A 22,581-nucleotide genomic window follows, 5' to 3' on the forward strand; every position below is an offset into this window, starting at 1 on the left:
TTCATAATTAAATCGTGGTCGTTTGCCTGTCGGTTTAATGAAAGGACCCCAACCAACATTAATCCAGAATACATTTTGATCATTAGGATCTTCTGAAAAATCATCCTTCAGAAGGTAAAATTTTCTAATCCATTTCGTTTCTTCTTCAACATCCTTTATCCTAGCCCTCATCTGCATTTGTTCTTGACCCCGTTTCTCTTCCTTGAGATTTTCTTCGTATTGTATCGCAGCAGATAATGAATCTTTGGTTTTTTCTGTCTCCCATTTCCGTTCTCTTAACACTTCATCCATCTTGTTAATAAATTTAGTAGGTGATGAAGACGTGGTTTATTTCGTGGTAGCTTGATCTCCTCTTTTCCTAATCTCTTTTTCCATTGCAGAAATTGATTGGGTGGTTCGCTTGCATCTTCTAAGAATCTCTTCGACTGAGTTGGTAGTTTTTGATCGATTTTCCATTGAATAGACGTTTAGATTTGAATTTCGCCTGAAATATTGATAGTGCAAAGAAGAATGGGTAGATTGATACTGCAAAGAAGAATGTGTTATCTTCCTTATATAAGAATCGTTCCCAACGGCTCTATTCCTTAGAAGTCGTGTCCAACGGCTATTTTTCTCAACAACCGAGTCCAATGGATCTATTTTTTAGAACTGGTGTCCAACGGATCTATTTTTAAGAACTGGTGTCCAACGTCTCAATTTCTTAGAATTGGTATCCAACAGCTATATATTTCTTTCTATAAATATAGAACATTTTTTCTAACCAACATAAATCTCAATTCATTCTTAAATATAAACATCAATCATGTATTCTAACAGTTCGAGTAGAAAAAGGAAACAAATAGTATGTATGGAAGCAAAAGAGGTTTGTCCATGTTGTTTCATGGATAATCATAGTCTTCTTCAATGCCCATGGCTATATACAAAATGTCCAGAACGAGGTTGCACCGGCACTAGGAAGGTAAAAGAGTCGATACCAGAGAAGATAAGGTATTTGAAATGTGAGTATGCTAAATTTCCGGGAGAAGCACAATGTTTGGAGGATGCAATGAAAGATGCAATCAAACAAGAAAAAGTTGAAGAACTCTGCCAGGACTTGAAACTAAAAGGAAAGGTGGAGTTTGAATGCACCAAAGGGATTCCGTATGAAACTGAGGGTTGTTATTTCTTTATGGAAATGCACCGGTCAAGTGCAAAGAAAACATTTGGAAAACGTTACTGGAGATGCCTTGAGTGTGGAACGGTATCATGGGCCGAATAAGTGTTGTTATGTTTTAGTTCAATTAAGAGTTTGGATATCAATTGATGTAATGTGCTTTTTTATAATTAGTATGTGTGTGTTGGAGTTTAAATGTGATGAACATGATGTAATATGATTCTGCAATAAATAATAATAGTTATTTTCATATTCGTATGATTAACGATTACATTAAGCATATGCAACTAGCATTTAAACCAATAGGCGACCCTATTGGACGAGTTATGTCTCGTGAGGGTTTACAGAGAGATATACCCACAAAACGTATCATTATTTAAATTATTTATTCTTCATCTGTTGATTCAGAGGATGAATCTTCAAAGGGGGAAGGGTTATACTTTGAGAAACCGTTTTTCAGAATCACATAGCGGTTAAAAAATGTAAAAGGTTTCCCCTTCTTTTTCAAGTAACTCTCCAAAGCAGAATGCTCCTACAAAAAAAAATCAATTCACAATTCAATTATTCAACAATTCAATACACATACACAAAAAATTGTTGGATAAGTAACCGGTAAGTTTCTTGCGATTTCCGAAGGTACTGCTGCCCTCCATAGATATAAGGATCTTTGTGTCGATACGTATACTTTCACATATGAAGTGATAACGTTTAACCTTCTTTTCAGATACTTAATCGTTCTTTCATTAGGATTCCCGTTATGTATAGTCAACCTTTGTAGCAATTGCTCTAAAATATTTGTGTTATTTAGTTGTTCATCTTCTTCTTCAATCTCTAGATGAACATCAACCCATAAAGTAACTATCAATTCATCATCCTCCGGAGCTAAACCGACCAGAATTAAGAAAGAAAAGTGTTGTAGATAATAACTTAGACAAAAATAAGTGTTTACAGTTTGAAGATGGAGAAGAGAATAATGTGTTCATATCTGAAAACAATATGTGAATCCTTTATACATGGTGAGTATACCTATTTGAACATTGTACAAAGGGATTTCATGGATAAGTTTACTAATCCGCATACTATTCAGACAGATTTCATGGATATATATACATATCCATACACTGTACAACGACTTTTAAATAAGTTAAACCATATGCCATCAAACATAAACCTTAATTATTTGCATACATAATTGAAGCTCAACAAAAAATTAAAGTATGGTATTACATACGCAGCCTCATCATCACCGTCAGAATTCTAGGTTTTTCAGAGATGACATAAATACACGACCATTAACAGTAGGTTCCGGAAGTGGAACAGGAACAACCATGCCCCAATCCCTATCCCGACGCTCATGCTCGATAATGATGTCGTGTAAAATAAGACAACATTTCATAATTAGATTCAAGTCAGATTGGTGCCAAAACTTACGGGAGATCCGACAGTTCTGAATTTACACTGAAGCACTCCAAAAGCACGCTCGACATCCTTTCTTTTATCCATTTGATACTTGTTGAACCTAACAAAGTAGGGAATGTCCAATGTCTGAGAAAAAGCTTGTACAATTGTAGTCAACTTTGGATAGATACCATCGGCTAAGAAGTAACCCATATTGTATTGGTGACCGTTGATGACATAATTGCATGGAGGTGCTACACCCTTTAGTATGTTATCAAAAAGGGGTGAGTGTGCCAACACATTCAAATCGTTGTTTGATCCAGGCATTCCAAAAAAGGCATGCCAAAACCACAAATCATATGATGTCACCGCCTGTAATACCAAACTACTCTCTTTATCTTTACACCGGTAAGTTCCTTGCCAAGCTACCGGACAATTCTTCCATGGCCATTGCATACAATCAACACTACCAAGCATTCCAGGAAAACCTCGGTCGTCATTCTCAGCTAGCAACCTCTGAACATCTTCAGGAGTGAGTTCATACAAATATCTTGCTCCAAAGTCATGCAAACGGTGTAGCAAAATCTTATTAGATACTTGCATGTTGTGGTAGCACCCATACGAGTGTAATCATCAACACTATCAGTTGGCGTACTTTTGCATAAACATTTCATCACCGCAACTAATTTCATATGCGGAGAATGCTCCATAGTACCGGTTGCATTTGGACGTTGATGCCATTCCGGGTCCACTTGAAACAATTTTCCTAACAATTTCTCGAATAAGTCTTCACTCATGCCTAGACGTTATTTGAATTGTCTAGAGGTATAACCGGTTCCAGGCGTAAAATAATCATTCATCAGTTTGGCATCATGCCACACTCGATCACGCGTTATTACACTACGTGTTTGTACCTCCTTTGGTATAGGTTGTCTAACAATACGTAATCGTTCATCCAAATATAGTTGTGTAAACATTAGCAAAGTTTTCTCTTCTTCATCACTATCACTAGAGGTATCCAAATAGATTCCATATTTAGCTCTCACATAAGAACGCATTAGACTCATTATGCACCTTAACACACAAAAATAACACTATCAATTTGTGTATACCATACATAAATATAAGTCTACATTGAGATGGTTGTTTAATTCATTTCATTCAACATAAATCAAGACACACAACAAATAATCATGGATTTTTCACTAAATATATGTTTCAATAACGTTATTGAATTGCATACTACATACCCAAAATCAAAATAATTTGAAACCCTAACATTAGAATCACTCACCTTTAGATGATTTTTTGGATGAAATTCGAAATTAAAGAATGAATTTGTTTCACCTTGTAGTAACCATCAAACCCTTTTAATCTAAGCAATCGAATCGCAATGAATCAACATGAAAATCGAAAGGGGGTAAGAGGGGTTTTGAGAGGATGAAAGGAAGAGAAGAAGAAGAAGAAATAGTCGACTGAACCAAGTATTGTGTTCTTAAACCTATGGAACGCGTACTGAGTACTCGTTTTTTTGTCAAGTCAACGAGTTGATTTATACGGATACTGAGTACGCGTATGACACTATTCATACGGGTACTGAGTATGCGTCTCATGTAGGGAAGGGATGAGAGGGCACCATAACAAGACTGCCTTTCAAGTGCCATCCCTTCCCTACATTTGAGGGATACGGAAGGGATAGCTAGCACCATACTGCTAGCTCTTAGGTATCCAAATAATTCCATCCTCTAATATCCTTAAAATGCATTTTCCATACAGACAAATATCACTAATTACAAAACATAAGTTTTGGCCTGAAAACACTTTTAGCAGGTCAAAACGTGAACCAAAACAAATACACTACGATCAGAGACAAAAATCCTTTTCAAACAACAAACACATTTGTTGCTACATTGAAAATAACATAGAAGCAAAAAAAAAAAACAAAGTAGAAGCGGAAGACACGTATGCTAGCTTCATATGAGGTTGCTTTTTACTAAAACAATATCCATTTAGCTATTAACGAGTACCTTGACAAAAATCTTACTACAAGGGTACACTGCGTCGATGGAGAACTCTGTCACCATTCTAAATGCTGCAAGCTAAGTGATAAAAAGTGCCCTCTGAACATATAACCTATTTTGTTGAAAAAAGAAACTTAAATTAATTAAGCAGACTAAGTTTCATACTATACGTTTTAAGATCGCCTAGCCTTACATCAGCAACAAAAAAAGAGGACACTGGTGAGTAGGATGATTATACAGACTGCAACCTACCTAGCAAAAGCAACCATCTTATCAGCATAGCTGTTAAGATGACTAAGAGCATGCTTCCAATATAGAAAGAAACCCTAGTAATAAATTTAACTCCAACTTGACAGTCAGAAACCAAAAGAACATCACATGGCTGTGACTGAGAACACCAAAAGGGGAAAAGATGCCTGAAGGACTTTGGACCCTGCAGCTACAGATTCAGCACCAACACCATTGAAGGACTTCAAAGTCCTTTGTACCTGAAAAATCAAAAAGAATTAGACCAAATCCGGATAGTCTGAAAAGAATGCATACAAAAGCATAACATATGAGAAGGACAAATTTACTTGATAATGATAATTGGTTTTTATAGAACTAGTATCAGACACCTAGTCAGGACTAGATATTTACTATTTAGTCATAAAAAGCCATGCCAAATCTTAAATAAATACTGCAAGTCAGAAATTCTTTATATCCTAACAGCTACCATTTTCTCTAAGAAATCCCTCTCGTTCGAATTAAAACAGCCTACACAGTTTAAATTCTTGAAATCAATGTTTTTCTCCGAGTCAACAAACAAAAACAATCTTAGCGAAAGTGTCAATTTTATAAAACATTAAGAAATATAAGAAAGATAAAGATATTAACTCACCAACTTCGCAATCAAACTCTACTCTTTACAATCCCGACACCACCACCCCGCTGTCTGCGTAGTAAGTATACCCGAGTTGAAGGGATTTTATTCTTTTCTCTCTTCTTACGGCCAGAACTAGACACTTGACCAGGTGTGTCATTGGCGTAGTAAGTATTCTGCTCTTTCAATTCTGCAGGTGGCTCCAACTTCTGATCTCTATGAGATGATTGCTCGTCAGAGTCGTAATCCAGCCCTGAGGAGTAATTCTCAATACTCGCTGCTGAGCTGTCAGAGTAAACAGCAGCAGTCTCCTCTGAGTTGAATTTATCCCATCCGCCCTCCTCCATGAACGTCTTTGGGTGAAGTCTTATTGTCTCCAACTTGGATTTCCACTGTGCAGTACTCCAATCAAGATTATCGTTCTCGTAGTACTTGACACGTCTGATATCAAGCAACTGTTTGATGCGATCGAGTTTCACTCCAGGAATTGAGTATATCTGAAGCACATCGAGCTCGAAGTCCTTGAACACGAATGTCATGTTAAACACCGTCATCTCAGGTTTAACTAGCACCAAACTAGCAATCTCGACCTCTTCTAGTGTGACAATAAGGAAAGGTGCTTTTACGAGATCAACTACGCAATATCCAGTCAGGCAAAATACACGCGGTTCTTTCAGGGGAAGTTCCCCCTTAAATCCATGCACCCTCTGGACCTCTGTCCATGAAAGGTAAGGAAACTGTCTCCAAATACAACCAACTTCAGCGAGAAAGTTGCGCATAACTCGATTAAGATCCTCAAACTTACATGAACAATGAGCAGATCTCTTCATTCCCCTCGAGGTATGCACAATACGGAACTGGATATCGTTTACCATCTTGGTCCCCACCTTGATTGGGTTGTGCAAGTGCAAGTGCAAGAGCGGGGATATGGTCTCATCTCCAGCTTTATTTTCTTCTCCATCTTGAAAGAAAGCATGTTTTACATTACTGTACATGATATCTATCTGGAAAGGTGAAAAACGGAAACCGTTCAAATATGCTTCAAGGGTGCCAATCATCTCCCTACGGGTTCCTATCACCACTGCTGGATAGATTGACAAATTAGATAACCGTACACGGGGGAGTTTTCCTTTTAATATTTCAAGCGAATCCGAAGTGGTTTCGGCTCCTTTTCGGGAGAGTTCTTCGTACATCTTAACGTCGTATAAACGCTTTTTGACACCCAACCTCTCATACGTGCGTCTGTGTAATGTGCGTGAAAGTTTAGCCTGATGTTGCTTCCTCAACTCCTTGGTATACTTGTCAGGGTTCTTAGACCTGAAAATCTCCTGGTACAGGAGGTCTGGGCGGTACCGATTCAAAAATTTCAAACGCTTGCGGAAGGTTTCAAAGTTCTCTCCCAATAATTCATATCTATCGTCGTCCTCCTCCTTCTTCTCCTCCTCTGCAGGAAGAGAACTGTTAAAGGGAAAAAACAAAGTTAACATTAACAAATGGTAAAGAGAGGTAAATAGCATCCAATATCAAAAAGAGATGAGACTATCAGGGAAGCAAACATATAATCATCATGAGAATCAATTACAGTATAATATAATATGAAACAACATTTTGAGAGATGAAATTGAAACAGAAACCATGGATTATTGAACAATTCAAAACCCTAGAATGAAAAGAACATGGAATCTGAAACATTGAGACATGAAATTGAGATCAAACATTACATGGCCATGATTATTGAAAAATTGAAAACCCTAGAATGAAGAAGACCTAAAACAATTGTAAAGCATTACAAACATGGAATCTGGTTAGAATGAAGAAACCCGATAAAATAATTGTAAACATTGAGACATGATTATGAAAACAAAGCCATGATTAATGATTATTCAGTTAGGTTTTGTGTATCACCTTTCATCATCTGAAATGATGTTGCCTAACCAATCCATTTTTGGTCTCAATTCCATGGCCAAGAACGTGTTTTAAGAAATTTACTCGATTCACAGAAGAAGATCTGAGAAAACAACTCTGCCAAGTGAGAAAAATAATAAGACTCAGAGACGGCTCATACAGACGCAACTTTTAGCAGATGAATTTTGGGGCGTCACATTCCATTAGAGAGGCGTCACCCAAAAGACAAAAATGGGTCACCCACAAGTAATATCAAAAACCCCTTATCTCAAATAATTTTGTAATGACCAAACAACCCTTATTTAGTTAATTTTAATTTAATTAGATAATAATTAAATTAAGAAGATGAATTTTGTTAGATGGTAGAGAGGGTTTAACACAAAGTGATGATGAATCTCCACCAATTGAAGAAATAAATCAACAAAGTGAAGAACTAATGGTTGAAAATCAACACGTACACCTCTAAACTATCTTCCATGGGTTCAATTTCGCTCAAAACTTGCTTAAGTACGTAAAAATTTTCAGATTTTTAGACTTTCGTGACAAATTACGTCTGGGTTGGGCTTCGTTTCCAACCGTAACTCAATTTTACGCATGGGTTTGGAAGAACTCCAAACCGTAACTGGTTTCCAATAAGACAAAAGTTGAATTACGTCTGGGTTCCCCAACCCAACCGTAAATATGTTTTGCATGGGTATTTATTACCCGTTTTACATCTAGGTTAGATTTTTGGATTTCCAACCGTAATCTAAAACGTCTGAGTTAGATTTTCTTCAAAAATCCAGACATAGATAATTACGTCCAGAAAAAATAAGCCACGAACCTAGACCTACACAATTACGTCTAGAAAATCAATTCACAAAACCTAGACGTAATCCAATATGAGCTTCATATTTGCAACTTCTACAAGGCGTCTGACCTTTAACAGCAGCAACTTAGGCTAAGTCCAATGGGAAAAATACGATTTAGGTCAAAATTCCATCAAAATATACTAGTTAGTCCACACCCATTCAACTAAGTACAATTTAGTCCAAAAGTTATTTAAAGCATGGAAAATGTACATATAACCTTGATGATTTACAATTGGGAATTAATTTTAGATACCGTGACACACAAAATTATCCGAAATTATTAAGAACCAATACATAACTCGTTATGCATACTATTTTTTCAGATTTAACTCGTTATGCAGCCTAATTTTTCAGGGGTATAATTGGCAACACAACTTGGATATAACATATCTAAAAACCCGCGCCTTGGAATTTTACAAATTTTATATCGTTGGAAATCTTTTTAAGAGAGCTACACAACGAGTAACAACAATATCAAACTTTTGTTTTTCACGAAAAAGTCGGAGGTGATCATCGTTTTAGGGAAAAGTTTCGAAAACTGACTAAGTATTCATTATGCAGCCTCCAAAACAGATGCATAACACATTATGCAGATGCATAACGAATTATGCAATCATTTTCTCGTTTTGTTATGCATCTATAACGAGTTATGTAGCCATTGTTTTGGTTGATTTTAGCCCGTACATAAATAAATTGATGCATAATTGGTTATGCAGCCATATTTAAGGATGCATATTAGGTTATGCATCCATTTTCTCGATGCGTAAAAGATTATGCAACAATTTTCTCGATGCATAATGCATTATGCATCCATTTTCTCGACTGCATGACGCATTATGCATCAATTTTCAATTTCACATAAAATAACAAAGATGCCGGATAACGTGTTATGCATCCATTTTTTGACTGCATGCCATGTTATGCACTCATAACAACATCATCTTCTTCTTCTTCTTCGTCGTTGTTCATCATCCAAGCTCAAATAAGCTTTATTATTATTCCCTGTATTTTCTAAATCTCTAATTAACTTTTCTTCCTGTTCTATTTGATTGAAACAATTACAAAACCCTATCTCCATCTCAGAAAACATCTCAGATCCATCTTCTCAATCATAAAAAAAAAACACATTCATACATCTTTCGGAAATAACAAATATCAAGATCTCGATTCATCTCATAACATCACCTCAAACCCTAATTTTCGATTTCATTCATCTATTATTTCCAATCTTCATGTGATTATATTGTCTATCAATATTATTGATCATAAGTCACAGTTGGGAGGAAGAAAAGAAAAATAATTGAAGAAGAAATTCCCGTGAAGAAGAAGAAGATAAGATACGAAGAAACCAAATTTTATAAATTGTGGGTTTGGGAGAAATTTTCTCACGAAAACTGGGTGCGCGCGTGAACTTTTCCGCCCGTGGATTTCACGGTGTAGAAAATCTGTAGAATGGGTCTCCTTGTAGTTTTCACTTCACAATTTAGTCCAAATATTTACAGTTTAGTCCAAAATGATTTATGATGATGTCAGTCATTTTAAATAATATAAAAATAATTAAAAAACAATTTATCTTTTGAACCATTTGTCCAAAATTCGCAAATTTTATATATTTGGAAAGCTCTTTCCGAGAGCTACAAAAAGAGTACCCATATGACTATATAATTCTCTCTTTTTTTTAATCTTAGTTTAAAGTGGTGTACAAACATGTACATATCTACAAAAAATCCAAAAACAAGACAAAGACCACAAGGTACAGCAGTTTGCACATCACATACAACTAAAATCGTCGACCTAAGCACCACTAACGCTCTTTCTGAGACCTGCAAAAAAGAGACCCATATGATTACAATTTTCATTTATAAAAAAATAATTTTCTTTTTCCTATCTAACTTGCACAAAAAAATAATTATACACAAAATTTACATAAGCTTATGAAGTCATTTTTTCGCATGCACTACTTTGTACACACCTACAAAAAAAAAATTCATGAAATCGATCACTCATTATAAACCCACACAAACCTACTTTTTCCTGAGAATTACATTAGTGCACCAAAAAGTAATTCTATTTTTTGTAATGACCAACAAGGATCCTTAAGTAGAGTTAAAAATTGATGTATCTTCTTATTAGACAGTAGGAAACATTTAATATACCTGTAATGGTGTTCCTTCACCTCCTTCCAGAGCATAATCTGAAGTGAAGAAAAAAGTCAAAAGTACAAGTAATAAGAATAAAACAACAAGAACGTGAAGAAAAAAAGGAAAAAAAGAAGAAGAAAAGGAAATCCATACGGTCGGAATTTAGGAATACACAGTCAACTTCATACAAGGTGTACTGCTGCCAAATAGGGTAGACGTGACATTTCTCAGGTTTTCATAGACTAACTAATTAACTTAACTCCATATCCAAAATAGTGTACAACTATGTACACATGAGAATGGTGTACACCTATGTACATATCTACAAGAATCTAACATCCACCCCGCAAAACATGCCATATATTGTTGATTTATCACAATGGTGTACAACTATGTACACACCTATAAACCTAGGGATCCATTCATCACCGAGCATACTAGTGTACAAAAATGTACACATCTATGAAAACCTAACGAAATATAGCATTCATAATCCATAATGAAGATTATAATTTGCTTTATCCATTCATCACCCAGTGAAATTGCGGTGTATAATAGTGTGCACATCCTATATGAATGAACAAGTCATTTCCTCTCTTAAGTCATCGCCATGAAAAAGTGTACTATATCAAGTACACCTTGTTGTTTCCTAACAACTTATTAGTCTTATACCTCCTAAATTAACATCTAGCATTCCAATTTTCAAATGCTTCTTCTCCGGACCGTATATTACTAATACATGGTTACCTATTACATGATCATTCATTCACAATCTAAATTTCATAACGTAAAATGTTGCTACTAAAATATTAATGAAACTGTAAAAGAGACAGGGAAAAATGCCAAAATGAAACTTACGTGCAATATATCATTTTTTCCTACTTGTATTTTTAGCTAATTCATACGGTGTAGCTTCAAAACAAGATGCAAAGTCCATTTTTCATCCACAAGACACAAAAACTGGTAAAAATCAATACTTCCAAATAAACAAACGAAAATCAGAAATCAACAACAATATGTGTATGATAGTTACCTTTTTGAATAATTGGAGATTGAATTTGGACTTACTCAAAAATAATTTAAGTGTGAGCATCAGCCACATACACGCACCACCAATATAACAAAGTCAAATTTGGTACCTGGTGGATGTAAAAAAATAGCTCAAACTATAAGAACAAGATGGAATGGTTCATTAGAATGACCAATATCTAGTTTCCCAAGAGCTTGACTAAATGGAAATGTAATTATTTTTCTCTTCAAGGGAGGATAGATACCCTCACAGCTTTTTCCTATCCTTTGCGATATAAAATGACATTTTATATCCAAGTACAGTTAACAACAAAGTGTACAAGAAAATACACCTATATTTTAGAAATTGCCAGCTCACCAACAAGTCTACACCATTTGTCCTCCCATAATGAACATCAAGCTTACCAGTTGGCCCTCATCCAATGATTAAGCATTGAAGCTGCAGACTTTATCTTGTCATAGTCTGTCATAAAAAAGAGATATATCGACACTTTAATTTTTGAAATCATCCCTTTAAGAATAAGTTTGCACCAGTTTGTACACCCAAGTCAATTATAAGTTTATGGAGTCATTGTTTCACATGTGCACTAGTTTATACACCCTAGTTTCCATGTAATGCTTTTCATTGGAACCGAATGTGATCCTTGTATAAAAACCACAAAGTAAATAAGATATAGTGCATTACATATAATTGGTGTACAAGCATATACACCTCGTATAACAAGCACAATAAAAACAGTGCACTTTTACGTGCACCGCATACAAATAGTGTACAAGAAACTACGCCTATATTTTAGAAATTGCAAGCTCACCAAAAAGTCTACACCAGGTGGCCCTCCCACAATGAAAATATACCAGTTGGCAGATAACCTAGCTAAGGCTAATCTAAAATTAGCAAACCTTACTATCAACTATAAGAATATGGATTCTATGCAAAACTAAATGTGGATAGACAATTTCCACAGACCTGTAACATGCAAATACAACATCTTATATACAGTAAAGTTATATTAATTAACAAGAGTCTAGCCTATTAAACGAACACAAAAACTATCTCAAGTGTTTTTCAAATTGTTCAACTACTTTCAAGTGACATACTGTTTATATTAGTAATTGCTAGAATAATCATTAATATAAAGCATATATAGCATATAGTATATGACATACTATTTATAAAGTATTGTGTATAGAAATGAAAAGTTTGCTGGAATTTTGGATAATCATCGTTGATAGTATAGGACAAAACTATGGAGCAAGATCATATAGAGCATCGGCCTGGCAGTACCGCGGACCTTAATGGGAGACTTTATGTTCATTTTGTAAGTGATAAGACAGCACTGTCAACTACAGAAGCTACGCTTTCGTTTCGTGATCTCAGGTTGGATGCATTGATGGTAAGATATCTTTCTAAGTCATGCAAATGTATAATGGGGTAGTGGTTTCCTAATTTTTTCGTAAGCATGCTGCAACGAGACAGAAACTAAATAATTGGATGCATAATCCACCTAATCTAATCCTTTATACCGGTCCTGTATGTGTGGAATGATAAAATAAATAACGAAAAATTGAATTGTTCACAAACATGCTTAATTATATCTTTACAGAAATATTAGGCAAACACAAGAATAGAGGTTTGGAGCAGGCAAAGGAAAAATTTACCATCTATACTTCCCTGTACTGTATCTGGAGCAACGCCAATATACTTATCCTCTTCCTCCTATGTATGCATTAACCAGAATCGAGTGACCCGTACTAAATTATTGCAACAACAAAATTTTAATTAGTAAGATATAGATGTCCATTAATGAGGAATGTTAGTAATGAATTTCAATTGATTAATTTCCCACAACCAAGTCTTATCACAATATAAGAAAATTGACGTTCTATAATTATTAGATCATTCCATGGTTAAAAAATAATTAAAAAGTACACCATCGTATATATTAGGCTACGATGACGGAAACAAACTACAGAGAAGTGATACTCAACTAAACTGCATCCATATTTCTGGCACAAGGGGAAAAAAATACACTTAAGAAATGGAATCAACAATTACATAAACTACAGTTAAAACAAATGAATCACAATGAAGCAAAACAAAATTGAAAGCTAGGTTTCGTTTATAAAGATGATCTCTAGGAAATTTCGTATGTCGAGATTTTTATCTCAAATCAAAGATTAAAATGAGATGATTACAGATCATGAATCGATAAGAAAATCAAACTTAAATGGAAGTAATTAGGTTTTTGAAATCAGAGTTTTGTTTTCTAAAATTGATTTCAAAATCAATAAAGTAACAGTTCCGATCAAATTAAACGATAAGAATATAATAAACCTATCTTTGAAATCTCTATCGACGATGAAATCTTCAAACAAATTAGCTAACAATTGAATCCGTCAGCTTTTTCCCTAAATCTTCAAGAGAAGGTACTGATGATGACGATTTAGGTTTCTCAAATTGAATCAAGTGTTTGTTTGATTATCAGACTTACATTTGGGGATTGAATATTCACTAAGACGAGATTAGCTTTTCGGATCTCTTCTTCGGGAGAGTTGTTTCCAGATACAGGAAAAAATAAATAATGAACGAACAGAAACTAAATTATGATGAAAAAGGAATATCACATTTTGACGACGAGTGCTTTTGTCATTATAGAAAAACGTTTTGGATGGAATCGTTCGGAAATGGATTAACTCGTTCTAAATTGTGCCAATTTGGATCTCCTAATACTAGGCTTTGGGGGACAGGACTAGCACGTTCAAAGCCCACAAACTTTGGGACTAAACGTCAATTTCTACAAGTCCAATGGGTGCTAATATAACAGCTAGATTAGCAATCCATGTCAGCTAAGGCAATCTCCTCAGTTCTATGAGAGTGCTAATCTAGCAGTTAGATTAGAAGTCCACGTCATCTGGGACCACTGTCTAGCGCTGAACCGTTCACCGCAACCAATTTCAGCCGTCAGATCAAATTTTGTGATTTTCATGATCCGTATGATTTTTGTGATTTTAGTGAGCGTTGAACCGTTCATCGTAAAGGTCGCTGTCCAGCGCTGAACCGTTCGACGCAACCAATTTCAGCCGCCAGATCAAATTTTTGATTTTTGTGATCCGTGTGATTTTTATGAGCACTGAACCGTTCAGCATAAAGGTCACTTTTTCAGCGCTGAACCATTCAGCGCTTCCAGCTCGCTGCTAGTTCAACTGCGAGCACATGCTAAGAGAGAGAACTAGTGTTAACTTTTAGGCCACACTTTTTTTTTTGAATTGCAACACTTAACTGCTAATATAGCAGCTCAATCTAGTCCATAGGACTTAGCCTTAGTCCACATTCAACCACCATTCACCAGTCTCCAATGGTGCAGTATGAGTCCTAAATGTTTTTGCTTGGTTTAGGTATCAACTAACAAAAGGAAGCAATACCTCTGTCTGTCCTGAAAATTTTCGGGAAATTTTCTTTAAGAACTTACGGAGTCGCACAGTATATACATAAAAAATGGATCAGGGAAGATCAATACTGCGGAATAGACAAGGATTCATTCTATTTTCCATCACTATTTGCACAATGACATACAATAGACATAATCCTCGTAATCAAAAGTTCATCCTATCTTCCATCAGTGCTTGCATATCGACATATGAAAGACTGCCTTTAACATATGAATCAGAATACGTTCTCAAGTTTTTTGTTTACATCTTCTTAAGCACCGAATGAATGAAAAAATAAAAAACTTATAACTACCGATGCCCACAGATGACATCAACAGATTCTTTTAATACAATAGAGAATTACATTGCCGATATACAGTAGTAAGAAGATTGCCACCTGAGTTCTTCGCTTGCCCATAACTAATAACTCTGCGAGAACTACCAGCATGAGGCGTATAACTGATGAGAACCTGATAGAATTATTGAGTGACATAAAAGGACGAATTTCTACAAAAAAGAACAGTTTAAACTCGTTTGAAGATTGATGTAACACTACTTTGTTCTGGCGATACATCTACACTCATATGGTATAAATAAGCTTGAATTGACTAGAACCAAAACCCAGTCTAACGTAACAATATATAACTGTACTGAGATCGTCATTAGTGCCAGATTTTAAACTGCTAGTTCAAGAGAAGCTAGAGATAACTACTGAACATTGTTCATCATATCATTATGTTGCAACCTGCACTTAAATTGAATATAAATGTATCAAGTTTTCCCCTAAAGATGAACATTGTTCCGTAGTTTTCAAAGATATAAAAAAAAAAGCAATAGTGTAACGACATAGAAAGAAAATCTATGTAAGTGTGTAAGACACTCAAAAGTACTCATACACACTTTCAAAGAACTAGGCAAAGATATGGGAAACTATGTGACAAAAGATTAAGGATGTATGAGATACTCGCATTGTCTTCACTTTCTTCGTTCGGTTCTTGATATGCTCTTCTTGTTCTACGTCATTCCGGTCTTCGCCATCTTCTTTACCATTATTGACATCACCAAATGCTCATGTCAGAAACTGTAGGCTTTTCTGCAATCTCATTAGCACTCATTTGCTGCCACTTCAACTGCAAAAGATTCGTTGTTGCACATGCTGATCTTTTTGTTCACGAACTTCGAGATTGAGCTCTCTTGTTTCCAAATCTAGTTTTCTTCTTTTAAGATCCATCTGTTTTTCCACATAACAATTATATCCATCCAAGTTTCACAACTCTTTTGAGGACTTGTTTCCTTAACTCCGTAACTGATTTGGGACTTACAGGAAGTCCTTTTGCGACGTCTTCATCTTCTGAGTCATCATCATCTACGAAGGCCATTTGTACTCCGCCAACATGAGCACCTGAATTAAAGTTCTCCAGATCTACTGTTCCTGCGCTAGCTGCATGGAGTGCATAATTGATGAGAACTTGATAATATCGAGTGACAACAAGAACGGAGGGATTTGCATGTGAGAATATTAATAGTTTCAATTTGTCGAAAGATGGACTAAGCCCCATTCGGTTTTGTAAACCGATAATTGGAATTGAAGTTAAAGAAAATGCATACACAGGCAACAGGTGTCATAAATAAGCTTCAGATAGTCACTAGTATCACAACCTACTGTCTTGAATAGGATTCTTCAGTAACACCAAACCTGAAACTGCTAATTTGAAAGAAAAAAAATAAACAGAACATTTTCACTATCAAATGTCGATGGTGTGAATACAGCCAACAAAACTGTATATTGTTTTGAACATAAACGATGAAATAACAGCAATCAAGTTGTAAAACAATGTTAAGTTTGGTTAGGTAAGTAGTTCGTTCCTAAAAATCTACTTTTCGTTCTGTACTGGAGAATGTAAAGTTTTAAAAACTAAGCAAAACAGCTATGGTGCAGGATCAAGAAATTTACATGTTTAAGCTCGCATTGTGCTAGGAAAATATATGTGATATTAAGTTAGTAAGTGCATAAAATACCTTTGGAGTCTTCTATTTTTGGTAGCGCAACATAATTACCCGAATTAAGCATAGCAAGGCTCTCCGCATAGACAATAAATTTGAGATTTATGGATGTTCCAAGCTTGAAGTCACACAAATCCAGATGATAATAAACATCAGTGCCATATAAATAAAACTTTATCATTCTTCGGAAACTGAAGTGGTACCAACTACCATATCCTAATAGAACTTCACTATTCTTGACAAACTGAAGCGGAACCAACTGTCTAGAGAGCTTACAGATAGTCACTTTGTTAATGGTAAAGAGTTTAGCCCAAGATTCAGTCGTCTCCCACATATCACTGTGACAGCCAATAGAACCATGCAAGCAAAGGAACCCTCCTTATGAACACAAATATGTCGTCGAATGTGTCACCTTGAAATTAAAAGAGAAGATGACTGTCTCGGCGTCAGAATCAGTTTCTGCTATCCAACATAAGGTACATTACCAAGTCTTCTCCGTGAATTAGATTCGAGTGCATTTACCTGAACTTTACAAAGATGTTCACTCTGATATCCCACAAAATTTACAACCTTAAAATCTCCATTCTCATAATCACAACCAAAGCCATGATTAAGTACCAAAATTCATTCGCTGACTCAATTAGTCCAGTTGAAACTTCCTTCAACTCCTTAGCAGCTGGACTCCAAAGGACAACATCATTCTCGCTAATGGGGCTTACACAAATCAAGCCATCAGAAGTTCCCAAATCTTATATCCCCGGACTTTGATTTCTCAAAGGATAGTCAGTACCAACATGGTTACTCAATGTAGACAATAATGGATCATATATGATAACCATAACCAGAGTGCGTTATCACACTGAATCTTATTTTTTTACAATTGCATGATTTAAATGCTTTCCGACAAAATCAGAGGCTTTCAATAACTTGCACCAGGCCCTCGATAAACACACTTGACCCGTAAGATTGACTTCACAGGCAATCTAACAATAGTTTGGCATTTCCTGCAAATCAAATACTCAATGCAAAAATATATCAATAAGGCGGTTCTGAACCTCAAGAGTTGCTGATGTCATGGAAATTTCTTTGTTTGACCTCAAAATCCCATAATTGATCCATCAAACTATGAAAATTAAATTAACCCATAATTTATTTTCACTTTTAATACAGATTTCAGGTTCCCAACCCCCAAAACCTAAATTGGAAAAAACCCATGATTACTTGCTACTAGTTCACCGACTACAACAGTAAATAAAAACTAAAAGACATGATCTTCTGATATCATCAAAGGTATAGCTTACCTGCAAATATAAGGTAGAATCAGTTCTCTATAATATGATTTGAAGGTAACTAGACCAGTAAACAGAGCAACAGATCCCAAGGTTTTCATCCACCACCAGAATTTCCAAATTTTGAAGCTACTAAATCTGAATTTCCTAAACTTTTGGGAATTTCTAAAATGACTTGATATATCTCTCTCGGAAATTAATCCAAGTCCTTCAGGTGCAATTCCTGGTCCCATAATCATTTGATATAATTCCTTCATTGCTGGTAATTGTGTGTTAGTTGCTGGTGATGAGATGGATTTTACAGTGAAAGGTGATGTTTTTAAGTGGAGATTACGTTTAGTTGTTTGAGAGAAATGGGGTTTTATTGCGGAGGAGAAAAGGGGGAGATTTCTTGTTGTTTTTTCTTTCGAAGCAGAAAAGGGGAGAAGAAGAGGGAAGTCATTGGGTTGTGGACAATGTATCATTTACACCTCATTTGTTTACGGCTGATTTAACTGACTCGCATGGGTCGGACTCTCTGGGTTACTCGTAAATGTGTTTGTTTTTTGAGTCGGACCTGACTCAAGTGACTGATCTTTTGCTTACATAAAATACCCTTACAGACATTTTAGACCATAAGCATTTACTAATTACTAGTACCACCAACTTATTCAACAGACTCTGAACCATTTTCTTTTTCATACAATCAAAATTATCAGATATCACAAAACGATAAATTCTAAAGTAAATTTCAAGTTTAAAATCCTAAAAGCATAAAGAAACTTGTTATCCTCCAAAAAGTTGTTAGCAGGTAGGTACTCCAGCTTCTTTGGTGTTGGGCCCTTTCGAATCCTTCCGGAAATGTCAGTAGTGAGAACCATGGCATGGACAGGAAAAACCACCAAAATCCCCAGGCATTAGGCAAAGGGTGCAACCAAGATGGGTACAAACACCAACAACAATAAGCCATTATGGGTTCTTGACTCTAACTGCATCGTCCTTTGGATCACGTAGGGTGCCTTGGTCGACATTGTTGGCAAGTTTTATATCATCCTCTCCCCAGTGCGGCGTATGATGAAAACTGCTTTTCCACGCCCCTTGACAGTCATAGTAGAGCCGGACTTAATGCTTGATAGGTCAAATTTGAGAAAGGCCGAGCCAAGACATCCTTACTGGCATTCATGTTCAAAACAAACTTGAAAACCAACAGAAGAATCAGGGAAGATGAACAAGGGCCAAGATATCATTACTCGCAGATAAGATCACCACAAAGTACCCAAAGAGTTGCTGGGTTTGTTCCTCCACCCAATGTTAGATATTTGATGGCAAATAGAATTCGAAGCAAACCCGGGCACCATTAACAAACCCATTAGTCCAAATGAAAACTTGGCATAATGCTAATCTTCATAATTTATATATGCAACTGTATTGATAGTGTATGATGTGTCGGAAAATCGACTTTGATTTGCCGCAAGTGCACGATCTCGAAATTGTAGACAATAGCAAATGTGGTCCGTTCCCAAGAGGAGTGTTCTAAATTACTTCTAAGTAATATAATCAGCTAACTAATCATATTCAATATTTTACAGATTCATGGATTGTCGATTAAGATTACGAAACTAGAAACGCAGAGTAATTAAAGATGTAACAAGGATGTGGAGGTGTTATGGATCTAGAAATTCGTTGTAGGCTAGGTTGACTTATGTTATCCTACCAAGGTCTCGAATTTACTCATGTACCGTGGCAAACCTAGCTACTCATACATGGAAGATATTGTTTTTAAGATTCATAGACAAGAATTCACAAAAAGATATATTTGTTCTCAACCTAAAGTAGAACTTCGACCACAAGATATACATGGCATACAAAGTGAGTCTTGTACCACAAGATATACATGGCATACAAAGTGAATGAATGTTCATACGGAAATTATTACCAAGGTTTAATGAGTTCTTCTAACAACCTAACGATAGACTATACATGGCATGAAACATGTAGAAATTATAGTCAGAAGGTAAAACATAGATAGAGAAACAAAACATTAGCAATTAGCTCAATTGGTAGTAACCTTTTCAAATAAACAAGCAAATCAACCTACCATTTCATCCTTCATCCGACAAGGGATTTAGCTCCAACCTTTATTTTCTCCCTGATTCCGGCTTCCCATTTGATCTGACTCTGTTGTTGTTTATATATCAGATGTTGTGTAGAAATCCAACTAAGACCTAGCAAATATTGCCAAAGCCCAATCCATCTGGTTAAATACTACCTCTTGTTTCCAAATTCCAGTAATTACCATCATAGTCCGGCTAGTCACCGGCTACAATTCTTCTTCAACTGACGGCAAAGGAAATCAGTTAACAAGCAATTCAATCACCACATGACCCAATTTGGTTGTTGCTAATGGTTTCCCAAACGAATACGAGAGATGTAAACCCACAAATCGATTGTTGTTCCGATGGTGCCGTCAAACTCATTCATGGACAAAGATAACTTTAAAAGTTCTAGTCAAGTGTGTGCTTTATTCTTTTACAATGGGAAGTTCTTGGAAACTGTGACACTTTCTTTGTGTTTTTTCTTTTTTTTTTTATATAGAAAAAGAGGTTTCCGTCCTGTTATATAAGACAAAGTTCTATGGCTTCCATAGTTGAAGGTTATGTGAACCATTACGTATTCATTCCAATTCTGGATTTTCAAAAAAGTTAAAATTTCCCATAAGGCATAGCCTGTCCAAGCATGATTGATTGAGAATTTGTTACAAAAAGCTGATATATTAGCTGCCCAAATTAAAGTTGATCTCCTAACGAGTACAAAAGAGTTAACTAAGAAATTGATGTCGAATTTAGTGTTGTTGCAGAAATCCCCACCGATCTTGTATCTTTGTTGTCTTGCCTTTGCATACTTCCTATGAGCAACAAAAGAGTAGGTTCCGAATTACTTCTGAAGGTAATCGTATGACCACTCCACTCTGTGGCCCATTTAAAATCTGCTTCAGCACCTTCTATCTCGAGTTGCTCTGTTGTTGTTGCTGTGGAATACATCCCCCTGGCTTCTTTGGTATTTCTTGTATAATCACACAAAGTCAGCCCAATTCCCGATTTAGCATCACAATTCATCATTGTTAGAGCAATGTTGATTTGTATATCCATTTGTCTTAGTGTGTCCTCCATCTTGTACTTAACACACATTTAGCCTCCAATTAAGCCTATTCATATGTACATGTCAAGAACCATGATTTTGCACCTTAGCACTTATGATCATATATACCAAAACGTCAAATTCGCATATTTATGAGTAGGGGTGCCAACAGGTCTTGTCGGATCCGGGTATTTTAATCGGTTTCGGGTCCTAACAGTTCCGAGTCCCGATTTCCAAATTAATGGACCCGGACCCGATAAAATTCTTAAATACCCGTCAGGTCGGAGTATTTATCACGTCCTCTAAAATCAATTATATTTGTTACGCTAGCTTGATGCTAATAATCTTTCATGTAAAATTATTATTATATTTATGAAAATGTTCTAATTAACATCAAACATAAGAAACTAAAGAAAAAATGAAACAAAATTAAGCGAAACTACACAAATTATTTTAATTTTAAGTAAAATTAACAAGTAAAAGATAAAAATTCAAATACCCGGCGGGTAATATCCGTTTCCGAAAGCTTATCAGTTCCTAACGGATCCACCCGCCGGGTAGTGATTTTGCTATTGGGTCCAATCTAAGGACCTGGAACCGGACCCGATACACCCGAGTCAGGTTCGGTTCCGGGTAATCGGGTACCCGTTGGCAGCCCTACCTACGAGATAAGGATGAGTGTCAAGAAAAACACTTAAGATACGAGATGGAGTTTCTACCGGGCGATAAAGACTCCATCACCCGATGATCTTATCAACATGTTGATCATTGAAATGCCAGCGCTGGTCTTTAAACCGATCGATTTTAAGATCATCGCTTTGTGACTGATCATCCAACGACCAGAAATCCATCTTATAGATACTCAACTTCAACCACACAAGAATTTATAAATTTCTATAGAATTTCTCAAACTCACTCATCCTTACTTTCAAAACTCTTCTAATTTTTCCCAAAAAAAAAAACAAACAAACAAACAAAAATTTCTAATTTTTCAATGATTGAAATAAGAGTTTAGAACGATTAACCCATGTCTGGATATGCATGCCTAGTATGTGAACTATATTGTGAAATTCAAGTCGGTACTCTTATTTGCGTACCTACTACGCAAATGGATTTACCTGAAAAAGTCCGGAACTCTTGTTTGCGTACCTAATATGCGAACTGGATCAAGTTAGGTCCGGAACGATTGTTCACGAACCAGTTTTGCGAACGACTTGACTATGCCAAATCCGGAACTGTTGTTTTCCCAGTTTGCGAACACAGTGGTTTAAGTTCTGAAATCAATTTTTCTGTGATCTTCATACTCATGAACTAAAACATTAATTATATAAGGAATGCAAATTATGTTTTCAAACCGCGGGTTTAATGTTCATGATCGATTC

At 35.8% G+C, this 22,581-nt stretch overlaps 3 protein-coding genes across 5 annotated transcripts; all 3 read right to left on the reverse strand.

Annotated features, from left to right (window-relative positions):
* Positions 1-1,538: 1,538 nt before the first annotated feature.
* Positions 1,539-3,154, reverse strand: LOC113296517. Its single transcript, XM_026544822.1, has 2 exons — positions 2,585-3,154; positions 1,539-1,685 (listed from the first exon to the last, which is right to left on the reverse strand). Exons 1-2 carry the CDS (start codon positions 3,152-3,154, stop codon positions 1,539-1,541), a joined length of 717 nt encoding a protein of 238 aa, XP_026400607.1.
* Positions 3,155-4,518: 1,364 nt separating this feature from the next.
* Positions 4,519-7,529, reverse strand: LOC113300322 (FACT complex subunit SPT16-like). The gene is made up of 3 exons (XM_026549542.1): positions 7,340-7,529; positions 5,453-6,892; positions 4,519-5,060 (listed from the first exon to the last, which is right to left on the reverse strand). The coding sequence occupies exons 1-2, from the start codon at positions 7,393-7,395 to the stop codon at positions 5,464-5,466; spliced, it is 1,485 nt and encodes a 494-aa protein (XP_026405327.1). The 5' UTR covers positions 7,396-7,529; the 3' UTR covers positions 4,519-5,060; positions 5,453-5,463.
* A 7,988-nt stretch (positions 7,530-15,517) lies between these two features.
* On the reverse strand, positions 15,518-18,514 carry LOC113300323. 3 transcript variants are annotated; one of them, XM_026549544.1, is made up of 3 exons: positions 18,095-18,514; positions 16,809-17,797; positions 15,518-16,230 (listed from the first exon to the last, which is right to left on the reverse strand). In XM_026549544.1, the coding sequence occupies exons 2-3, from the start codon at positions 17,125-17,127 to the stop codon at positions 16,040-16,042; spliced, it is 510 nt and encodes a 169-aa protein (XP_026405329.1). In that variant the 5' UTR covers positions 17,128-17,797; positions 18,095-18,514; the 3' UTR covers positions 15,518-16,039. The 3 variants fall into 3 exon arrangements, with proteins under 3 accessions (XP_026405329.1, XP_026405330.1, XP_026405328.1); XM_026549545.1 differs by having other exon boundaries at positions 16,809-17,988; XM_026549543.1 differs by having other exon boundaries at positions 16,809-18,514.
* Between the last annotated feature and the right edge of the window lie 4,067 nt (positions 18,515-22,581).

This window comes from Papaver somniferum, chromosome 7, assembly GCF_003573695.1.
Source record: "Papaver somniferum cultivar HN1 chromosome 7, ASM357369v1, whole genome shotgun sequence".
NCBI lineage: Eukaryota > Viridiplantae > Streptophyta > Magnoliopsida > Ranunculales > Papaveraceae > Papaver > Papaver somniferum.